The sequence below is a fragment of the Miniopterus natalensis genome, chromosome 11 (assembly GCF_054644295.1).
Source record: "Miniopterus natalensis isolate mMinNat1 chromosome 11, mMinNat1.hap1, whole genome shotgun sequence".
NCBI lineage: Eukaryota > Metazoa > Chordata > Mammalia > Chiroptera > Miniopteridae > Miniopterus > Miniopterus natalensis.
Window position 1 is genome coordinate 56,014,690 of NC_142091.1, and position 24,624 is coordinate 56,039,313.

A 24,624-nucleotide genomic window follows, 5' to 3' on the forward strand; every position below is an offset into this window, starting at 1 on the left:
AAAGTTTTACCTCCCAAGAGTTGGTGAAAAATAAAATTGGGCCTTGGGGCATTGAAATAAGCCACTAGATGTGTTAAATAAATAAATAAATAAAATTAACATGCAAAAAATTAAGTTTGTGCACTTAAGCAAGTAACAGGAAACATAACTGAGTTTTAACTTTGGAACAAGAAGCTGTTTGCATAAGAATTGCCTGGGAGGGAAAACTAATTGTAGATGGTGAAATCCTAACAGCAGGAAACACTTATCTGGAAGGGGGGGGGGGGGCATGACTTTATTTCTAACCTTTAGGGTAAGCCTCTCATGTGAGACATAAACAATTATTCTTGGGCTCATAGAGTAGAGGGGACTGGGAGGGAAAAGGACCTTCAAAATCCCAAGGTTGCAAACTGGTAGCACACAGGCCGTACTCAGATGTGTTTTGTTTGGCCCACATGATGTTAAAAGAAAATTAAATTAGTCATAAGTTCTTAAAGACTGAGAGATTTTACATTAAATATGGATCTAATTTTTCTTGAAAAATTAAATCTGGCAACAACTGAGCCTAAATTCCTGCACGCCAACAACCTGCTGGACCTAAGTAGAGGCTGCCCCTTGAAGGGAGCAGATGCTCACCCTCCAGTTTGCCGAAGTCCTTCCCCAGCCTCGGACCTGCAAGGGTCCTGCTAGCCTTTGAGTTTGCCACCCTTAATCTATAGTAACACCTCATCTGTTGATAAGCAGAGGAGTGAAAATACTCAATCACATGCATGCCCCCAATGATTTCAGCAAGTTCATTCATTGCAGAAGATGATATCATATTTAGACTTGGATGACCCAGGCCCTACTTCCGCTCCACAAATGCCGTATAAAATTTGTACATTCCCTACATCTGCAAAAATTTGAACAGCCTTAGAGATCACAGCAGTTACAAGAGGCAAACAAAAAAGGAGGAAAAGCCTTGAAATCACTAAGAGCCTCAACTGTATTATTCTTTATTTAATTTTCACAACTTTCTGAAATAGATATTATCTCCCATTGCACTCATAAGGAACCTGAAGCCCAGAAAATTAAACTATAACACACAGTCCCACAGGTAGTTAAGAAGGAACTAGAGCTGGGATCTGGGTCTTTTCTATCCCTAGGCTTCCTAATCCCTGTCACTGCTGATAATATAAAGAAAAGATATGGAAAAGATGCTTTCAGGCACCAGATGTAAACAGAACATTTCCAAATAAATCTCTTCTCCGTAGCACTTAGCTTTTATTTGCAGACGGCAGACTTTTTGTATCCATGCCAATACATTTCACAATTTCATAACAGTGGCCAAATTGGGTGCTCTTTGTTGTCGTTCCCTAACTCCCACCCCCGTCCACACGTAAGGGTCAGATTCTGGGTCCTGATGGATGATTTGTGTCGTTTTTGTTTGCTTTATTGTTACAAATTGTAAAAATATAATTTGGCCACTGATCTAATATCGTGAAATTTATTGGAATAAATATTAAAAGTTTGATGTCAAAAGAAATCAGACCTCCTTCTACTATTCCCTTCCCTTTGTCTAAGACTTGTGCATCTAACCAGATAGGTTTAACCTACTCAGTCTCACCTTCCTCAGATGATCACACTTCCTTCCGGAACCTCTCAAACTATAGGCACAAATGCCCTTCCTGCCACCTTACTGCTGTTCTCACCACTGATTATCAAGATCTCTCCTTTCTGGAAGGCACTTTTTCATTTTCTTTTTTTTTTTAATATGTCTTTATTGATTTCAGAGAGAGGAAGGGAGAGGGAGAGAGAGAAACATCAATGATGAGAGAGTCATTGATCGGCTGCCTCTTGCGAGCCCCCGACTGGGGATCGAGCCCACAACCCGGGCATGTGCCCTGACCGGGAATCGAAGCCTGATCTCCTGGATCCTAGGTCGATGCTCAGCTGCTGAGCCACACAGGCTGGGCTTCATTTCCTATCTTATGAACTTACAGAAGAGGAGAGTTTTGTTGTTGTTGCTTTGTATTTGTTTGCTTATTTGGGGGTTTTTGTTGTTGCTGCTGTTGTTGTTAAGAAAATGAGAAAGGTGAATATTTTCCCTGAAGTTATTTTTCTTTTCTGCCCCTTTCCATGGTAATGTGAGAAAGTGATATTAAAGTTTGGGTAACGTAAGACTTAAAAGAAAAGGAAATATTTTTGGTTCTCAACCTAGGCTGCACACTGGAATAGCTATTTTTTTAAAAATGATACTGATATTCGGGTCCATTCTCCAGAGATATTTTTAAAAACAGGACTTGGATTTGGCCTGAGTATCAGGACTTTTGAAAACTCTGAAGGTGATTCTGACATGCAGCAATGGTTACAAACCTCTGGTTGAGAGGAAGGGGTCGTTCAAGAGAAGGCAAAGTCCCAACTGGCGAAGAACTTGGGTGCTTTACGCCGCTGCGCTCTCACGGTTATGTACACTGAACGGCATTTGTCGTGCTCGCCTTGTACTGAGCTGATGCCTGGACATGGCTTATCCTCACAACAGTCTCAGTAGCCACCTTAATGAGGGCTCTCTTTCATAGCTTTGTTTCTCCGCTGGCAAAGTGCCTTACTCTTGTTTGAAAATAATTGGTTGGTGAGTGAGTGTTTGTAATGAAGGCAATAAATAATGGAGATGAGCGACTGCCAAAACTTGGAGAGGGATAGAGAAAGGAAAATGGGTGAGGTTAAAGGTAAACTGTGCTTTTTGTGCAGATTTTTCAAGGAGACTGGTTTCCGCCCTTCCTTCGATGCCAAAGCCAGCAATAGTGTCGCGTTACTTTACACACGAGTCCCTCGAGAACGAACACCCGCCTAGCACTTTTCCATTCAAACAGGGTTGTACTTGGAGAATTTCAATTGCATGGGTCTAAAATGACAAGTACAGTATCTATTTTGGTTTTTGGTTGTCATCTCAACTGCTAAATGGTTGACTGGATGAACAAAAACAGTAGATTCCAGCGTTTTGTGCAGCCTTGGTATAGAGTGGGCAGTGAATAAATGTCTAATGAATAAATGCATGCCTAGATGTTTTTAAAGGACTGCAAAGCAGCAGAGGAATGCAGTCGTTGTTAGAGCATTTTATAACTATGAAATTATGTTCAACTACTGAGTTGAAAGCGGCAACAGTGTTGAGGACAAGCGTGCATGTCGTTATCGACACCTGCATTTGCTCGGATGCTGGCCATTATTTTGCCAGAGCATCACCTAGATGACACTTTTTCACGCAACCATGTGCAACGCTCAGTGAGCTGATGCCTTGGTGACGGAAGCATTCCTGGGAGAAAAGAGTAAGAGTCGGTAAAGAAACTTCCATTATCAATGTCATCAAACGTATCTACCTGTGGGATAGTATGTAAAATAACTTCTTTAGGAGGATTTAAGCCTTTGATTTGGGGCAATGTAGTTTTTACAGAGTGGGGCCAGATGCCTCATCCCATGTTCCCTGACCCTCACACACAAAATCGATAAAAGTAGGTTTCTTTATTGAAGAAATTATCTCAATTTTATGACATAATTTAAGCCAATGGAAAACTGTACTAGCTCAGTGCCTCACACACACACTTATCTCTCAGGAAATTTCAATAAAAGGGAATGTATGCTAAGATACTGAGGACTTCCATCGGGTGAAAACATCAAAAATTCTTTCTTAGTGGTGTTGCCATTTACCAGTCCTTAGTTAGAAAATTAACCTCATGACCAACTCTGAGTCGCTTTTCTTCATTAGAAAGTCAATCAGAAGAGATTCCAAAGTTCAGCCTTAGCTAGCAAGACTGCCTTCTTTCCAGAACAGAGCCCAGAAGTTCTGCTTTTCTTCTTCCTAAGAACGTTTTTCTTTGCTGGCACAAGCAAGTTGCAGCAATATACAAGTAGCAGTCATTAGACTAATAAAAATAATGAGGTGAAAATGAAAAGAGTATGTCTTTCTGAAACACCAGCATCAGGAATAAAGTAAAAACAGTGAGAGACAACAAGGAAAGGGGTAAAAAGAAAATAAACATATAGATCTTGGTGATAGTTAAATTTTATCTTATGGAAAGGAGCATGGAAACAGTATAATTGCTGAATAAAACTTATAAGACCACAGATTGTAGAGAAAACATAAATAAATACTGTGGAACACTTAGTTCCAAAAAGAATTGCAGACCTAGTGCCCCAAAGCATCTATATCCCATTACTACCCAGAGAGCTGCCCACTGGACCAACGGAGACCGAGTTCAGTCATAGCTTCACCACTGGCTACTTATAAGTGAGAAGTTGGTACCGACTTTTCATTTAATTTCCCGCAGCTCTAGGACTCTCCTCAACTGAGGACTTACTTTAGGAGTGTGTGAATACCTGTCGTGCCCTTTGTGGCCTTTCGATAAAAATTTGCTGGAAACATGTAAAATTCTACTACTACTGTCCAGCTTTGCATCTGCCTAGGTGCCTTAAATGCAGGGGTCCCGAGGTGGGTAAAAGGGTGTCAAACAGAAGATGTTGGTAGTGGGCTTTTGTCAAATACACCAGCCAGGCCAGTCAAGAATGAACAGAATTGAAATGGCTTCTGCGGAGTACAAGTAGATCTCCCTTCCAGCATTCACAGAATTGCTGCTAGCGTTTTTGTAAGCCAGTCCAGCAGCACTTCACACATTAGATTGTATTAGAGATTGAGGGTGAATGAATGAAAAATATTATTATTCCTTGGCATCTGGGCCCTTAGCAATTGCTACTACAGTTAGCACTGCCTCCAGAGCTGGCTTTGAAGCAGCTACTTGCTTGATATACATGTTACCAGAAAACATTTGTGAAGCATGGGAACTCAACAGGGAAGGGAAAAAACAACTTTACCCATCTTGTTGAAGTTCTAGCCAAGAGATTGCTTGAGAAAACCACACAGCCCATCATGAATAAAAATGGCTTCTGAGTTATAGAAAAAAACCCAACAACCTAAAAGCAATTCAGACTTGGGAAGAAAGCAAAGAAAACTTATCTGAGTTCTGAATTTAGTTGTAAGTCCATCCTACTTTGTAAAAAATTCACACTGGGATTTCTTAATGAGTTGTTTTAAGGTTTAGTACTAACCATAGTGTTTGACTTGGGGCAGGGGCCTTTAAAATGTGTATTCTTGTGAGTATTAGGGTTTCCTAAGCAGAGTTATGAGTTATGTCCTTTTGGCCATTGTGAACCCCAACTTGTGTTATCAGCCAAGAGTCAGTCCCTGGGGTTCCCTTTGTAATATCAGGTTTCGTGGTAATTAAAGTTGCTGCCAACAAAATCACTTGAGTATGAGGTCATCTCATGAATGAAAGGAAAAATAACTTGTGTCTCATGCTCCTCTAGAAACCACTTGAGGAAATTTATAAGGTCCCCTAACAAGGCACTTGCTTCTCCACAAGCCCTCTGAACCCCATTGCCATTGCCTCCTTCGTTATACTCTGAGCAGCCAGGACAGGCAGTGGTTATTATTGGGAAAGGAAAAATAATTTTTTAGTAAGCACCTTTTATGTGCTAAGTATTGAGCTAAATGCTTTACCATTATTATCATGAATCTTCATGACTCTGATAAAAATCATTATCCCCATTTTAAAGGTAAGAAAACTGAGGCAGAACAAATCAGGCTGCAAACCCGGGTTTACTTGACTCAACAGTCTGCAATATTTCCTTCCCATTATGATAATATGGCTGTTTGTTGTCATCTAACACTTCCCCTATAGATCTTAATGCCATAAAATGTTGACAATCAAATGTGGCTTCTACTCATATTTATAGCTCAGATACTAGGGAATAATTTGACAGAATAATATAGAAATTTCTTAAACTAAATTTTAATAACAGCAACAGAAGATTAATTTTCTTCCCCTTTATTAAGTTCAGTTGTAGCCAAATATTCACTCAAAGGGAAAATGACAGTCGACAAAGAATCAGCCAACTGGTCACAAGAGAAGATAAAGTTTACATTTTAATCTTTCCCATCAGTAATCTAAACTAGCATCCATTTTTTTCAGATGAAATAAATTAAGCACAATTTGACCTCCCACCCAAAAAACTACTAAATATGCTTAATGTGGAATTATTGTGCAATGCACTGCATTCTAAGTTTTTCATAATGAAAGCCTTCGGGACTTAGGAGCAAGTTGCTATAATGTTTTTCTTTATGTTTTTAGAAATTGTTTTTTTTTTTAATAATTACCTGTGTTCATTTTTACTATGGGGAGTATCACTAACGTTTAAAAATAAATTTTTAAAAACACTTCTCATGGTAAAATATAATACAGATACTTAAACATCACATAAAACAAAAATATGGCTCAATAAATTATAGTGAGGCAAACACTTTTGAATACCTTCCAGGTCAAGAAATGGAACATCGCCAGTCACTCCAGAACCCACCCTCATATTCTCACCAGTCCCCAGATGTAACAGCTCTTCTGAACTTTATGATATTCACCACCATATTTTTTTGGCTTAAAGTATTATTGCCAAGTGTACATCACTTAGCACTGCAGCTCGGTTTCCCAACTTCCCGGTTTTTTGGTATCTGTAATTAGTTCTACTAGTAAACACAAGTTTAGTAATCAGCACCAGGCTATGTCTATGTATCACTACTCACTTTAGTTGTCTGAAGCTCATTCCCTTGTAAATTCCTCAGGAAGGACTCATGGGAACAATATTCTCTGAATTCTTGCATGTTGACAGCAGTTTAAGACCTTTAGACTTGAAAATCAAGTTGGCTAAACATAAAATTCTTGGCTCACGGCATCTTTAATATGCACTATGGTTTTATTGGTTATCTAATTTTCTTTTCCTTTCTATGTAATTTGATATTTTTTTACCTGGATGCCCAAAATGTATTTTTTAAAAGGCCAGTAATTTTACAGACTGTGTTGTTTGGTTGTTCTGGGGCAATTTTTAAGAGCATATATGACTTGGTCTTTCAGTGTGCAGTTTCAAATATTTTTTTTTTCTCTTAATTTTAAGAATTTGTTTAATTGCAGTTTTTAGTGTTTGTTCTGTCCTTTACTTTGGGTTTCTTCTTGTAAGGACTCCTAATATGCATATATTAAATCCCTTTTGCTTATTTTCTTGTTACTTTCTCTCATATCCTTCTATTTCTTCTTTTTTTTTTTTACATTTAAATTTTCCTCCCTTTTACCTTTTAGTTACCTAAAGGCACTAGCTGTTATGCTTATTTAATCTTGCATTCCTCCTAGTTTAGTCTTCATTTTAATGATTAAAAAAATATTTTTTCTGAATATATCACCCTGTTTTTGAGTTTCTAATGCTCACGTAGATTTTTATATATTGTATCATTTATGAAAATCTTTTGGTTCATTAGATATAGCTATAAATAGACTAAACTTTAATCATTTTATGTTGCTGATTTTTATGTGAAATCTGTTTTATTAACTATTAAAGATAAATATGATTCAGAAACCTTTTGTAACTTATAGTTTAAGCTATGTTTAAAAACTATGACTGACAACACTCTAAGACCTCCTGGATCCTCTCCTTCACTTTCATCTGGACCTTTTAATCACTTTGTCTCTATAATGCTCAATTTGGAGTTTTATTCTCACATGGAAGTTCAATTATGGGAGGAAATTTGTCTGTTAAATTTTTAAGAGTTCATGGGGCCCAGTCTATTCCAGTCTCTTACCATGAACTTCTTGTACTGAGCTATATTGGAATGTGAAAATCCCCTCTCAGGTTTAACTGCCATTCTTAAATTGCCCTACTGAACTTTCCAGTAAGTATCTGTAGCAATTTGGGAACTTTTCATATCCATCAGGTACCTAATTTGTTCCCTCTTTCTCCGACATAGTTGCTGATACCACGTATTATGACTTTGGAAGGTCTATCTATACCCACTCATACTGTGTGTGTGTGTGTGGTCATGGATATATCACTTCACCTAATTTTGATTAGATGTCCCTGCATTTTGGGTTTTGTACCCCAGGTGTCTTGCAGGGAGAATTCAGAGAAGTTAAAAACTATGTCAGCACCATAACCTCAGAATCTTCCCTGTTTACTTTATATCTTTATATCTCATGGAGATTTCTGCAGTAGCTTAATGGGCTGAGTAAGAACATATCAGAAAGGTTACTTCTGTCTTTCTAGTTTGTGTTTGGGAATATTATTTCTCACCTAAAAATGGTATAAACTTTTTCATGTTTAGAAATCAATGCAATGTAAATGTGTGTCCATAATACAAGTAGAACTGAAAGATAATGACTTCTTAAAACATAACCTTAGTGATGTTGCCACGTACTGTTTACAAATAACCATAACCCTTCCCCTAGAAATAAGACAACAATAATGGATGGCTAAAGTAGTCATGACTAAAGTAGACCTAAAATATATAGCTTAATAGACAACCAGGAAAATAGCACTACTTACTACTATAGAGTCCGTGTTTTCATTCAAAAAACATTTTTGATAGAGGGTCAATTACTATGAGATAAAGAATGTGTTTAAATTCGGCTCCCTAGTGTAATGAGATATTTTTGTAGGACTTCACAGGACAATAAGGGAAGCAGAAATTCAAAGGGAAGCCAAGAGTAGACATAGAGCAAACCTCTGCTCTGGCCCAGACTGCGCTTCTCTCAACTCGCTTCTGTGAGGCCATGTTCTCTCCCTCCGCTGGGCCTCCTGACGAGCTATTTCTTCTGCCTGCAATGACCTTTACTCTTCTAGACAAATTGTAGTCAGTCTTCAGGTCTCCACTTAACCTTCGCTTCTTTACTCTCATAGCACCTTGTACTTCAACTTTGAAAATGTAATCATACTAATCTGTCTTCCCCATGGACTGTAAGTTTCATGAGATGCAAGTCTATTCTTTTCTCTTCTGTATCTCCCGTCCCTGGCCCAGTGTATGTGTCTAATAAATGATAATGGAAGAATAAATGTCAGAGCTCCAGTGAGTGACCACATCTGGGAAGTCATATGTGGAAGTGTCACAACTATAGTTACAAATAATAAGCAATATGAGATTCCTTTGTACAGTTAACTATAAAATTTTTTGTTTATTTTAGCTATAAGGTAATTTTGCATGTTAAAATTTAAAATATAAAAATAAGATAGGAACATTATGTTTTCAATCCATCGGGATAAGTAATGCTGTCCAAAAGAAGGTCTTCTTCCATGATCTGAGAAGAGCTTGCAGCAGGTCAGCACTGGGGGCTGTAGCTGCTGGTGATAATAAATCCAGGTTGCAGGTATAGAAGAACTTTTTATATGAGTAGTGTTTCAAAACTGAAAAATGATTACTAATAAATCCAACATGATTTACCAAATGTGAGCCATTAACCAAAACAGTGTAAAATGTATCATCAAGTGTAAAAGGGACAAATTTGGCAAAAACAATATTTAAGCATCCTGTAAACACTGAAGGTTTTCAACTTGTCACCAAATACTATTAATATTATAAAAGATCATGATATTTATGACTGGCCATTTAGATTATGATGAATCTAGTAAATCAGCTTTTAAACCAAGCCCATGAAATATTCTCTAAGAATAATTATTTTAATACACTGGAGCTTTTCACAAAACCCTTGAATGGCGAAAAATATAAGAGAAATCTCTAATTAAGGGCTGAGAATGACACCTTGTGCTTTTGGCTCAGCGGTTTGTTTGAAACAGCCTCTTTATTTGTTTAGCTTTGTTTAAAACGGCGTCTTTGGCAAAAGCAGTACTGCGTGTAGCACAATACCCAGCCCCCATATCCCTGGCCGGAGCTGCGGTGCAGAGCCGGCCGCTTCAGCCTCAGGACACCGGGCCCTGCCCTCCGCTCCGCCAGGGGCCTTCTCCACAATCTGCTTGAGCCGTTGCCTTGCCCGGAACACTAGAGTATGTCTCAAGTGACAGGTGCACGTAAGTCCTCATCTGATGAAAGCTCCACAAGTGGGCTTTGACAAAATACTTTCTCCACAGGCCAGTGGATTGGGCTTGCATTTATTTCTGCTTATTTCATTGGAGATTTGGATCTGAGAAGGATAATGAATGCTCAGAGTCACAGACAGCAGCAGCCCTCTCGGCATGATTCATTTCTATAAGGAAAGGTAGACCAGACGGCATTTCTAGGATTTTTCCAGGCTTATGTTAAAACTATCAGGAGAATGTTTTGTGATTGAAATTGGCAATCTCCTTTCCAGGGATTTATCATTATGTATGAGCACAGACGTTTAGACTACACATCCTAAACTGTGCCTAGGATACTTTAGGGCTAAAAAATGTTTATCATCCCCTGCCAGTGAGCTCAGAGGGCCGGAGAGCTGCTGTGATGAAGCCAAGTCACAGGCTCCTTCCCTGTAGAAGCCAGTTAATGTCAAACAAAGAGGAGAGCTGTTCCCGGGCTAAAGATCGCACCTTCCACCTAAGCCAGCTCTTGGTTGCAGCAAAACTCGTTCGTTTACCCTTGATCATAGGAGGAACCAAGAAAGACAGTGGAGGTAAATCAATGCAAAATTATCATCACTTTTTAAAAGAAAATTTGAAAGTAGTCATTCCCTACTGACAGTGTCAAGAGCATTATCTTCTTAGAAGATATTATCTGTTCTGCAACTTGATGAAATTAGTGTTGTTGCTTTTTTTGTCTCCTTAAATCCCTTCCTATGTGTTGATGATTCTTGGAATGCTGATGCTGACAATATCCTAAGTCTGTATTATATATGCGATGTGGAGTGGCATGAGGTTCATGGAGATCACGTATTTCTTGGCCACAGTCGCCATATATACTGGATTGCTCAACGCTTACTTGAAACGAGTTGCAGCAGGCTGTATATACTCCTTCACTTTTCATTGGGCCTCTGCAGTTCATGGCCACACGTGGATCCCTCTTTTGCCTTTACTGAAAGATATACTGGGCTTTCCATCCAGAACTTAAATGAGGGGGGGAAAGTAGAGCAAATGGGTAGTTTTCCTCTCAACCCCAGAGAATGGGGAGAAAACCCAACCTTTTCTCTCCAGAGTCCTCTGCCTAAAATACATGTCTCAGAAATTCATGCTTCTCCTTCCGTGATTTGATTCAAATCTCTGAAAAATGCCAACTCTTTCCAGAGCACTTCCCAAAGCTTCGTCTCACTCATGAGAGCCTCCTGGCCCCCAGTCCTCAGCTCCTTGCCTGGCTTTATTTTTTTATAGCTCTCACCAATGTAGAATATTAGATTTCGTCATTTGTTTGTCTTTTTTGTTTCCTGCTCTAGCTTTATTGGAATAGAATAGGTGTTCAATATACACTTATTGAAATATGATTTAATAAGTATGAACATGATTTAATAAAGATACATAACAGCAATAAAATGATATGCGTATATAGTGACGTTTTTCAAACTCCCTTGGGTTCATTTAGGAACACTGTTTTCTTCCAATTACCCATTGTCTTATCTTCTGAGGAAAAGCCTTACAAAATCTGAGAAATGGTTTCCTTTCTTATCACCGGATTGCAAGTAATTCCTAGTTTTGTTGTCAACTAAAATTTTTTAACTTTTAAGATAAGCTACCCTTTGGTAATACAGGGAAAATTGACATAACATAAAATTAACCATTTTAAAGTGTACAATTCTGTGTCATTTAGTACAATGACAATGTTGTGAAACCATTACCTCTATCTAGTTTAAATACATTTCTATCAATAATGTTACCTAAAAAAACAAATTCTTCATCTTACAGTGGTAGAAGGCTAATCCGTTACATTGCAATATGGTAAATAAAGAGAAGGAATGAAACATATTTCTCCTCATCCATATATAAGCTGTTATACGGAGAAAACAAATAGCAGTTGAGAAAAAAGTGGGTCTTATTAAAAGTGCACAAACATGACAAAAAGGAAGACATCTAGACATTCTGTGTCTTGGAATAAAAGAAGTTATGTCATCTATAGTTATGCCAGAGAAAAAAAAGTCTGTCGAGTGCTCTGCATGGGTTTAGCTGCCCATTTTCCAGCCACACAGAGGACAGGGTAACATGTTGAACTCCCCGTGACTGCAGAATGGGAACAGACTTCTTAACAGGTGAGAAGTTTTAGTTGAGAGTGATGGAAATGTTTTTGAAACTAGACAGAGGTGGTAGTTTATCAACATTATAAAGGTATTAAATGCCACTGAATTATTCATTTTAAAATGGTTTATGTTATGTCAATTTCACCTCAATAAATCATTCATAAAAAGGCATGAAGCTATTCAAAACAACCTAAAATTCCGACCTATCAACTCTGCAGAATAGACAAATGTCCTCTGTTTTGGAGAGGAGAGGAGCAATGAGGAGACGCTAATTTGGAAATGATTACTTTAGACAAAGAAAGCTCAGGCTCTTCCTTGGCTCATCATCATTATGGTAATTATTTCATGAAATGAAACGTTTCCATCCCCCACATATCACGTTCATTTTAACATATTTCCTCTGGCTTCATTACAGCCTGTTTAAACACATGTTTCTTGTGTTTTACAGACATACTTGGCAGGTGCAAGACAAAATCGACGCAAATAATGTGGCTTATACAACCGGGAAACTAAGCTTTCACACAGACTACCCAGCCCTCCGTCACCCACCTGGGGTAAGGTGAGCCTCGGCACATTCCACACGGCAGGCCAAGGGCCAGTATCCTCTCGTGTGAGCCTAGAGGAGCATATTATATAGCTGATTTGTCTTATGCAGATCTTCTTTATCCAAACTCACAATATCTCTGAACCTAAATCCCAAGTAGCTTCCCATTCCCAAGGGATAAAAGATTTTCATGTATATTCTTTAACATTTTTTTGTTTCTTCCTGTAACTATTGGCACGTTTTGCTTTGCCAAGACATTTTTCCACAGCAGTACATCTTGAGGTCTTTTTGCACATTTGCCACTAGCAGGAGAGTTAAAAGAAAAAATAAAACAAGGGAGCACAGTGTAGGGTTTTTCCCGCAAAGTCATATGGCCATTGTTCATATTAGCTATTACTGCAAAAAAACCCACTCCATAACTTAGTGGTTGAAATGAAAAGCCACTTACTTACGCCACGTCTTTGCAGTTTGGGCTGTGTTCATCTGGGCAGTTCTGCTGCTGCTGAGTCGGCTGGGGGCTGGTTGGCCGAGGTGGTCGTTGAGATGGCTTGTTCCTGCTCCACTTGTTTGACCATATGGTTCTCCAGCTGGCTAGCTCAGGCTTAGGCACATGGCAGCTCGCAGAGTTCCTAGAGAGCAAGCCAAATATGCAAAGCCTCTCAAGACTTAGGCTAGTAATCAACACCATGTCACTTTTGCCATGCTTTGTGGTCAAAGCAAATCATAAGTTTGGCCCAGATTCAAGAAGTAAGGAAGTAGAGTTCACTTTTTATGGGAGAAGCTGCAAAGATGGACTGCAAAGGGGTGTAAATGCAAGGAGCAGGATGACCTTGGCTAGCTTTGGAAACCATCTGCTCTCCCATCTACCAGGTTCTTTGTCAAGGAGGGAGATGCTCAGCATGGAGGCACAAATTCCCCCGGAGAATGTCTAGGGCCCTCTTCCACGACATTATCACAAAGTTGTCATTTTACTAAACCAACTACATTTTTACAAAAGCATCATGTTGCTAAACCAAGAAATAATTGGTAAGGAAGCTACCTTTGAAATGTTATTTTGTTTCTATTTTTAGAGCTAAATGGGACTAAATGAAACATTGCACAGAAATCTATATCTTCAAAGGTAAATGGAAGTGGAAATTTGGGCCAATTCTCTCTAGTTAATGACAGAAAAATGGGTAAAAATCTTAGTCTGTTTTTTTCAACGTGTTGACTGAACACACTTTCTCTGTGCCCTTATTTCTTGGTGTCCTTGCCAGTATTAACTAAGCTAGTCGAGAATATGACTTCACATTTTATTTTATTTTTTAGTATTTTTTTTCAGTCACCATTTGTCCATCCCCTCTACGCCCTCTTCCACAAGCCGCCCCCCGCTCCACACCCAGTCGCCACATTGTTGTCCATGCCCATGAGTTCTCTCTCTTTTTCTTTTTTGCTCATTTTAAATGATTTTGTTGATTGAAAACACCACATGATTTCTTTGAACTAAATGATACTGAAATGACCACTATAGTCACCTTTTCGGATAGGGTTTGGGGGCAGGAAGAGACACACAATGTGATTTGTTCTAATTGTGGTCCAGAAATTTTCTAAAACCCTGGGAGTTAAAAGCCAAACTAATTAGCTTGGTTCATCTGCTCAAGACAAGTTGGAGAAGCTAGATGGAATAAAGTTTTAAAAATTAGACTGGAAAACTAAAGCTTCTATTCTAATTTTTTTAATTATCTGCTTTTTTTATGAGTTAGGTTTTGTTTCTGGGTTAAAATTGAAAGCCTATGGAAAAGTGATTAAATGGCTTCATAAATGTTCCTGAAGTATAGTATAATGCTTGACATTTTCACAGCATTTTATACTCTTTCAAAGCATTTTTACTTATATCACTTTATCTGATACATTCCCTTAAGACAGGACAGATCATGTCTTTTTTATGTCAGATGAGGAAATGACTCACAGAAAGTTTGAATACTTTCACAGGGTGACATCTGATTAATAGGGAACTTGGACTTGAACCCTGGCCTCCATCTTTCACTATCACAAGGGTCTTGAGTTGGACTTCTAATTTCCATAATTTATATAATGTGATGATTATTTACAGACATTGTCATACATTACAAACTCTTTAAATACAGGAACTTAATCTTAGATTTCTCTATATCTCAAGACTCAACCCAACACCTTTCATTCAATAGAGACGTAATAGATATGCTATAAAGAGCAAAGAAATGCCACAATATTGTGCCTGTCTCCATTAGCAAATGAAACAGCCAAAGTTAAATGACCCGATAGGAGATTTTTAAAATAAAAGATGATTCCCAAAATGTTTAGATTCTAGTAGATGAATAATTAAAATGTAGGCACTGTTTGTGTATTGTTCAAGTTTCCATTTTGAATTATTGAGGGGTTTTTGTCCCTAAGTTCAAGTATTTTTATAACAAACAGAATTAGTCAGTGCTATTTTAGTATAGATGAAATGACCTGGAGAAGTTACCTGTCGAGAGTCCGGTCAGATCAGTTTGGATCAGATGGGGCAAGGGCAAGGAGACACGGCTTTAATGGAGCACAGATGTTGCTTCGCTGACTCCTCTGTCTGGGCCAAAAGTCACATGCTGCCATAAATTAACATTTAGAAAGAAAATATTTTTGGTGCTGAATGACTTACATGAAATAAAATTGGGCTTTATACACATCAGGCATATATTTTCCTTTTGAATTCGCAGTGAAAATGTTGTCTGGCTTCATCATCTTTTTTTCTTTCATAAGATTACGTTGAAATATAAATACACAGGAGAAGATTATTACTTGGCCTTGCCCTATGTAAAAGATATCAGCTGACCTTTTTTAAAGATTTATGTTGGAAATATTCTATGACTTCATTATGGCAAATCTAGAAGGATTTAAAGAACATTCTGATTCTCCAAGAAACGGCGCTCTGCTATTGTTTTGCAGTCTTGGAGTTTGGTAGATTTAAAGTTGAGGTTTTCATTTTATCTTCTTTTTAATTCATGTTGCTTCACCCCTCCTTGCCCTGGTGATGAGAAGACTTCCTACAATGACTTGGTCAGCTTAGGCACATGTTTTGTTTTGTTTTGAGTTTCAAAAAAAACAGCATAGATGTAAGGACTGATCTAATATTAATTTCGACCAGTTCTCTCCTAAAATCAGGAAATAAGGTATCACCAATCGAAAATGGAAGCTTAAGTCTACAAAGCACATAGACATGCACCATACAATACTGAATTATTAAGAGTGCTGTAAAAAGACTTCTCTCTTTATGGGAAAGGAACTTGCTGTCTGAGGATTTTGAGGCAAAGAGGCCAAAGTTTGAATACCAGTGTTACCACGTTTTACTAGATGGCTGATGTTTTTCAACTCTGGGTCTCAGTTCCTTCATCTATAAAATGGAGATGAAAGTATAAAGTTCTAAGGGCTGTAGTGAGGACTTAATAAATGTAAATTAAACAATCATAGTTGAGAACAGTATGGATAAGATTTAAAACATTGAGAAACTTTACACAGTTTTGGGAGGGTGACAGGATTTATGTTCTAGACCTACAGTATTTTATACAGTAGTCACAAGCTACAAATGACTATTTAAATTTTAATTTAAATTAGGTAAGATGAAATAAAATCTAAAATTCAGCTCCTTGGTCATACTAACCACATTTCAAGTGCACAATGGCATGTGGGACTGTGGCTACATTTCCATCATTACAGGAGGTTCAAATGGACAACACTGTTCTAGACAATCTATGGAGATAAGCAGCCAAGGGGATATTTTTCCCACTGGTAATGATACCCCCTAATCTGGATATTTGATCATATTTGCCTCTTCTTTCTATAAGAACTGTCAGACACTGGTTTTTATTTTTATTCAACTCCGTAAGAATAAAGTTTTCACAGCTGAATCGTGTTAGTTTCTCTAAGCAGAAAATCAGGGCCCACGTTTGAGTATTAAAATAACCCACCCATGCTGACCTACTAATAGGAATCACATAACCAAAGAAAACACATAAACTCTGCTCAAAAAAAGTATTTTTAAACTTTTACTGTTTTGCTTTGCTAAATGAAATAATGTTAAACGTTTTCTCCTAAATCTTAGTAAAAATAATTAATACTTGCTATCCTTTTGGTTTCTCATTCCCAGTGTTTCTTGGATTTATCCATCCTCATAGCCCCACCTTCTTAACCTTACGCGTGAACTATCACATTAGACTCTCTCACTAGTTCCCACCTTAAATAATTTATCCCGTGCAACATCACTGGACTGATAGTCCTCGATTCAGGCTCTACTTCCATATTCAAAAGCCTTTCATGGAAATCCAATATCCTCCATCTGACATTCAAGGCTCTCCATGATGAGGTTCCAAATTACCTTTCCAGCTGGATCTACCATTCCCGGGTGTGACTATCTGCTGCAGCCAAACTTTTTGATACCCAGTGAAGGGTGAACTTTTGCAAACCCATCATCACTGCCGCCTGATTCTCTCTCTCTCCATTCTATTCTACATATTCAAAATCGCATCCATGCTCCGTGACCCAGATTAAATCCTGTCTCCTTTGTAAAGCCAACCTGACCTGCACGAATACTCCAACATGAAGTGCCAGCTCCTTGCAGCTATTATCCTGTGCCTTTTGTTTACTAATGACCATTAGCATGCCTGTGTCCAAGTCTTCAACTGCAACAATGTTTGAACTATAAAATATTGATGGCAGCAAATTTTTTCTCCCCAGCCCCTTTGTCTACTGACACAAAGACAGATTTTAAAAAAAAAATGGTTTGTCAATTTTAATGCATCTGTGTCTTCCTGTGCTTTCTTTAATGCAGTGTCAGAAATGTAAATACATATCATTTTAAAACCTATTTCTCTATTTCTTTTTATAGGTGCAGTTTCTGCACTGCATAAAACAAACAGTCACCGGGGGTGATTCGGAAATTGTAGATGGATTTAATATATGCCGAAAGCTCAAGGAAAAAAATCCTTGGGCATTCCAGATTTTGTCTTCCACCTTCGTGGACTTCACAGACATTGGAGTTGATTACTGCGACTTCTCTGTACAATCCAAACACAAAATTATAGAGTAAGTGTTATTTATAAATTTCTCACAGCGATAAAACAACTAACAGCAAAACCTTCATTTGCCTAAAGCTTAAACAGCAGAAAGCTCAGTTAATTCCAGAGTTTTACTTTTTATTAACTCTTTAATCCAATTTTAGAGGGAAAGAGGGAAAAGAGAATCTTTTCACCATAAATGAAATCTTTATCGAACTTCATAAAATCTCTGCACTCAATCAATATAAGAGAAATAACTAAGACTTTGTGTATGCTTAATTTTTACTTAAATTTGAAAATGTAAGTCTACGTAGTTATAATCAGTGTGACTGTACTAGTCAGAACACCTTCAGCCAGAAGTAAAAGAATCTAATGCGTTAGGTAGATCTAGGAGCTAAATAAACAGTGTTATCTGAACTTGATCTCTTTTTTCTTCACCTCTTAGCTTTGCCATCCTTTGTGTTGGCTTCATTTTCAAAGATAATCAGTGGAAGCTCCAAGTTTTCCTTATCTTTAGAGCTGGTAATCACAGCACAGAGAAAGTGTTTATTTCCCAAGAGCTACAACAAAGCTAAATGACTCACTGCCCAATTTGTGTCCAAGTGTAGCCTTGAAGTAATCGCCATAGACAGAAGGTCAGACAATTCTTATTAACCACTCCTGGGTCACATGTTTCTCTCTGGAGCAAGGACAGCCTCATCTGAACCACATGGGCTGAGAAAGAAACTGGAATTTCTCCCCAGATTGATGCCAATGAAGCTCATACATTCCCTACATAGAACATTTTGTGTTCTCTTTTCATTTGACATTATCTGATCATAAGTTTTTAAGTATCTACAAAGGCCACAAATACATCCTTCTATTTGAAAATTATTTTACATTGTGTTTCTAGGACATGGTTTATTTAATAAGATCCCATTAGTGAATTCTGGGGTGTTTACAATTTTAGAATTGAGTTTATATTCTTCTTTCAGGAGAAATAGCCAAATAATTAAAGTAAACTCATTTGGTAAATAATCAGATTTCCAGTATACTAACTTAGCTCTCTGACATACACATAGAGCCTTCATTCATTCATTCATTCAACAAATATTTATTGAGACCAACCACTCTTCTTGGTGCTTGGCATACATCAGTGAACAAAACAAAGATCCCTTACAATCTAGCAGAGAAGGGGAAAACTGGAACTTTTAAAACAAATTAGTAAATTACAACAAATGTTAAAATATTTTTAAGTATTTGAGAAAAAAGGAAAAGTTGGGCAGAATGAGGAGAATTTGTAGGACCTGATTCCTTGTTAGGGAGGCTAGAACTTGCATTATTAAATAATATGGTAAGGAAAAGCTTTATTGAGCAGATGATATTTGAGCAAAACATTTAAAGGAATGAGCAAGATTAACCAGGAGATAAGCAGGTTCCTGAAACAGCGAGAGCAAAGGATCTGTGAAGGCCTAAGAATGTATCTGGTGCAATCAAGTCAAGCAAAGGGCCAGTCTAGAGCAGAGAAGGTCAAATGGGGGGAAGTTCATGAAGAGCCTTGTTAGCCATTGTAAGTCATTGGCTTTCACTCTTAGTGAAATAGGGAGCTGCTGCAAGATTTAGACCAAAAGAGAGACGTTTACATGCATGCAAATTTATGTACATTTTAAATCCATTATCTTGGCTGCTGTGTTGAATGGAGTGTAGAAGAGCAAGGGTTGGAGCAGGAAGACCAGTTGGGAAGTTACTGCAGGACTTCAAGTTGGAGGAGAAGGTGCTTTGAACATGAGTGGTCCAAGTGATGATAGTGGACGTGTGGAGAAGGATTCGTTTTGGGATATATTCTGTAGGTCAAAGCAGCATATTTTTCTGACATAGTAGATGAAGGGTGAGAGAGAGAGAGAGAGGCATCAAAAATAAATTCTAATTCATAATAACATTCTCAGAGAGGTCGGTCATTGAGGTGGGAAAGAAAAAAACTAATTCTTGGGTTACTGGTTTTAACATGACAGTTTCAACTGTTCAAAAAAGCCTTAAAAACCTGTAAGAGACAGAGAAAGATGAATACTATATAATTTCACGTATATGTTGAATCTGAAGAACAAAATAAATGAACAAAACAGAAACAGACTCATAGATACAGATAATAAACTAATGGTTGCCAGATGGGAAGGGTTTGTGCAGGATGGCTGGAAAAGTGAATAGACGAGGTAGTTACAAAATAGTCATGGGGATGTGAAGTACAGCACAGGTAATATAGTCAATCATATTGTAACAACTATGTACGGTGTCAGGTGGGTACTAGACTTATCAATGGGATCCACGGGGGGGGAAAGTCCATGAAAATTTTAATGGCACAATATGATTGCAGATTCTGCAAGGTTAGTGAAGAAAGGCAAAAAAACTTAGCTATTGAGTGAGATTAACTGAATGTTCACCATCTGAATCATGATTTGACCTTGTTATTTTTGGTAGTAAAATTCCAAAATATGGCCATTTTCAAGGCCCTGGAATATCCCTAGAGAATATCAGTAGTTAAAAATGTATTTTTAACAGCAGGAGATGAAACAAAGAGCGTTCTCAGTTAATCAAGGGCCTTGGTCATCTCTGCGTTTGGGTCATTTCATTTTCTTTGTGATTAACTTTTTTAATTCTTTTGAAATGTTTATGTCCTATCTAGTACAAAAAGACCTTGGATTCCAGCCGGTGTGGTTCAGTGGTTGAGCATTAACCCGTGAACCTGGAGGTCATGGTTCGATTCCCAGGCAGGGTACATGACTGGGTTTTGGGCTCAATCCCCTGTAGGGGGCGTGCAGGAGGCAGCTGGCAGACGATTCTCTCTCATCATTGATGTTTCTCTCTCTCTCTCCCTCTCCCTTTCTCTCTCTGAAATCAATAAAAATAGATTAAAAATAAAATAAATAAAAAACATTTAAAAAATAAAATATGTTGGAAGCTATTGACATAATTAGGTGCGGTAAAAGAAAAAATAAACAAATAAAAAAAACTTGGAAAAAAATAATAATGGTGAGGTTAAGCAATAGCAATGCTTCTCAGTGGTTACAAAGTCAAACACATGAATAAAACTTCCTCCCTTGTTAGTGGTGCGATTTTGGTCAAATGACATGCTGGCTAAGCCATGGTAAAAAGGGAGCTAGTAAAAAAGGAGTAATATTAATACTTACCACATACTATTGAAGTGGGAATTAACAGAGCTAATAAATGACTGCCTCCTCTGACTCAGAAAGGGCAGAATAAATTTTAGCTAGCTATAATTTCCTTAAAGTTCAACACATTTACTGGTAATAGATTTCAATTTCAGCTCCAAGTTTCTAGAGACCAAAGAAAGGAGGGGATGTACTTAATTTGCAAGATTCAAGATGTTTCTGATTTGAAATAAATTTTTACTGCTGATCTTCATAAAATGTGTTATAGTGGGCAACAGCACAGTGACGTTTCCACAACAAATTCTAGAAGTCCCATCAAATATCATCTCTCAATGAAACATGATATTGTAACTAATGAGGAGGAGTCATAGCACCCGCTGATTATAAGAAGTAATTCTACTGTCCTTTCATTGTGTTCTTTTGTTGGCATCACTGATGATCTCTTGCTGGTTTATAGTTACTGTGTTGCTGGTTTATGTTCAATTCTTGTCTTTCATGTATAGTTAATATAAAGCCAGTCATTCCTCATTTGGGGGGGCTTTTTACCCTTCTTTCATTTTCTTGTTGCACACATGATTTCCTTCTTACAAAGATTCAATTTTGCATATTAGGTTGTTCTTCTAACATTTTTCAATTATCAAAATAATGTCTTCTCTAGATCTTAAAACTAATTTGCTTTCTATTTCCCCTCATGTCATTGCTGACAATGTTAAATAATGAATTTGTGTCTTGTTTTCTCAGATAGACAGTAAAAAACACATAAATGGAGACAGAGACCATGTTACACACGCACAGAAAATTGATTATTTTTGTTTATATATGTGAACTCTTGGAAATTAAGCTTAGTACAATGTGCCACAAGACACACAATTCTGATTTCATTAGATTAATGAATCACAAAGTTCCTTTCACTGATATGTGAGGATACACACATGGACTCTAAAAGAGAGAGCTCGTAACTAGCATAACCATTCCCATCAAGGAATTACGATGTTAGTGAGAGAAGAACTGATCGCCAGAGTGGCTAGGACAAAAGACCTCCAAGGAGTTTCAATGTCATGACATCCTTGTCAGTAACATGGAAGATGGCATATAGATAGGAAGATTCAAAGAATGTACCTTAGGCTAGAATCTTCATTCTTCTGTGATTCTATTTTCCCATTTGTAAACCAGGGATTGAATTAGAAAAGTGTATTTTAAACTTTTAAAGAACAGAGCTTTCTTCCCAATTATGCTCCAATAAAGTCATACTTAAAAGCCCAATAAATGAAACATATAAAGTGATGGACCTATGAACTTATAAAAATACTTTAATATGTAAAAACTACTGTTTTAAAGAATGAAGAATGAGTTCATTTCTCTAAACATAGAAAAACTTTTTAACTGAAGTCTTCAGTAATGTTTATGTTAAATTAATTTTAATCATTCTGGCACTTAGGTGGTAAGATTTTAAAAAATACTTGCTGAATGAATAAATGAAAAAAAGAAATAAATGCATTGCACCACAGACAACATTAACATCTTCTGTACATGCGTTTGGATTCTTTAATACTGTATTTCAAAACATCTTCAAAGACAAGTTGACCCCTAGAAATGTAAATCAATACTTCATGACTTATATATTTAAATTTTTCTCTTAAAAAAACAGATTGGATGATAAAGGCCAAGTGGTTCGCATCAACTTCAATAATGCGACAAGAGACACAATATTCGATGTGCCTGTTGAGAAGGTTCAACCTTTCTATGCTGCTCTGAAGGAGTTTGTGGACCTCATGAACTGTAAAGAATCCAAGTTCACTTTCAAGATGAATCCAGGTCAGTGAACATGTTTTCTCAAACAACTGAAAGGCTGTATTTTCTTCAACCTTGACCATTGAGAGCAATAGAGGGAGATGTTTTTCTCGAGCATGGAACGTGGGACACTTACAGTAGAATCTTGGTGAGCAGCCAACTTGCTTGAAGAGCAGACTCCCAGCCCCCACTCCTGCTCTATTGACTCTCCAGTCTCTAAAATATTCACTTTTAACAAGCTCCTAGGTATTCCTTAAGCACACCAACATTTAATAACCTCCAACCTAAAGAATAAATACTTGAAAGCCAAGCGTAGGTCAAATGATATCAAGACTGATGATTTATATTTCTATCCTGATAGCCAATCAACATAAACTGAAGCTTGTGCTGATTTCTTCTCTCCTGGTAAACACATAAAATTACCCTCATGATTCTCTAACCTACATGAGTAATGTTTACTCACTAAACTTATCTGATCGGGCAGATGTAGTGCTACCTGAAATAAGGCAGTTCTTGAAGTGTGCCAGCTACTTGAAGTAAAAGAGCAGAAAGCACTGTGTTTTTCCTGGACCATTTTGACTCAGTAAAACGACATCAAGCTCACGGCTTTAAATGAAAAGCATCATTTCTCTCGGCCACTGATTTGACCAAGGGGAAGATTCTTTTCATTTGTGATTATTTTCTGAATTGATCATGGTATAATAAAGTAATACCAGGAATCTCCATAAACCCACTGCTATGCAGTCACACCAGGCTGATTTTTACAGCAGTATCATATAAAATGGAAATACCAGGGGAGAAAAAGACAAAATAAATAGGAGTTGGAATCTAAACTTCACCATTTAATGGCACCGTGGCTTCGGGCAAATCCTTCAACATCTTGGAGCCTCAGTTTTCTCATGTATGAAAATATGAGATAATACTCTCTTTTTAGGAATTTTATGAGGCTTACAAATAATGTACATAAAATACCAGAAACACAGAAGACAAGCAAAGAATGTTACTCTCTTTATAATTATTTGATGCTGTTCAACTGGAAATAAACACTTCTAAGTTAGAGATAAGTAACAGTCAGGAAAAACAACTCGGAAGTTTTACACAGAGATAATATTTTAAGTAAGAACTGTGAAACTGTCCACAGGCGATACAGTTAAAATGTCAAAATGTCTAAAGCTGTTTGCATCCAGTGGCCTGATTTGTGTGAAAAGTGAATGCATGGGTTTTAGGTAAAGAAATAAACATGCTGTTTCTTGCTGCGAACTAAGCAGCAATGATATTTTGCACTTTGCATGTTCTCACTCTGTGAATATTAAAGACATGATTATTCATATTGTGACAATCTTTCATCCAGGTGACGTGATTACTTTTGACAACTGGCGCTTGCTTCATGGCCGACGTAGCTACGAAGCAGGAACCGAGATAACCCGCCACCTAGAAGGAGCTTACGCCGACTGGGACGTGGTAATGTCGAGGCTGCGCATCTTAAGGCAGCGTGTCCAGAACAGAAACTGAACCTCCCGTCTGTAGTTTCAGTAAGATTCCAGTGAGTGTATTTTGTTGGATATGCTAAGGATATATGTCTTCACAGACCAAGATCCACGTCATTTACATATTAATTTCTTTCACATTGAATGTGTCACCTTTCTGACAAGAGTTTTCTTTTCTTTGTAATCATCTCTAATGCCAACTCTTTGGATGTTTGTAGCCGTGTTCTCTCTTTTCCAAACAGAACCTCGCTTCTGTTCTAGTGCATGTAGGACCTAATTTCTTCTGCCCATAAATGAGTCTCCAGAATGCGTACAAATAGTTTTGTATCAAATAAAACCTTTCTTCAAATAATGCCTTTTTTAAAAAGAAAGCTTTCGTTTCAAATAAGGCTTATGTTTCAAATAAAACTTGCCTCATATAAAACATGATTTTGCTCTGTTGCCTATAGGGTCTCGTTTTTCGTGACTGCGTATGACTGTCTTTAGCATGCTTGAGAAAAGAGTCATGTTTTCAAAGATTTGTTTTACTCACTTTTGTTAAAAATTCTATCACCCAGATCCCCAGACCTTACAAACCTGGTGATCTTGACATTTCCTTTAAACCTAAATTATGACACCAAACCCAAGGATGCC

At 37.5% G+C, this 24,624-nt stretch overlaps 1 protein-coding gene across 1 annotated transcript in view; it reads left to right on the plus strand.

The window, feature by feature from the left end:
* BBOX1 (gamma-butyrobetaine hydroxylase 1) overlaps positions 1-24,385 on the plus strand; it is a 50,101-nt gene extending 25,716 nt beyond the window's left edge. The window contains exons 5-8 of the mRNA XM_016206151.2: positions 12,424-12,529; positions 17,399-17,595; positions 22,362-22,528; positions 23,856-24,385. Of these exons, the coding sequence (XP_016061637.1) occupies positions 12,424-12,529; positions 17,399-17,595; positions 22,362-22,528; positions 23,856-24,016 (631 nt within the window). The 3' untranslated portion in view covers positions 24,017-24,385. The remainder of the gene's footprint in view (positions 1-12,423; positions 12,530-17,398; positions 17,596-22,361; positions 22,529-23,855) is intronic.
* The last annotated feature ends 239 nt before the right edge of the window (positions 24,386-24,624 follow it).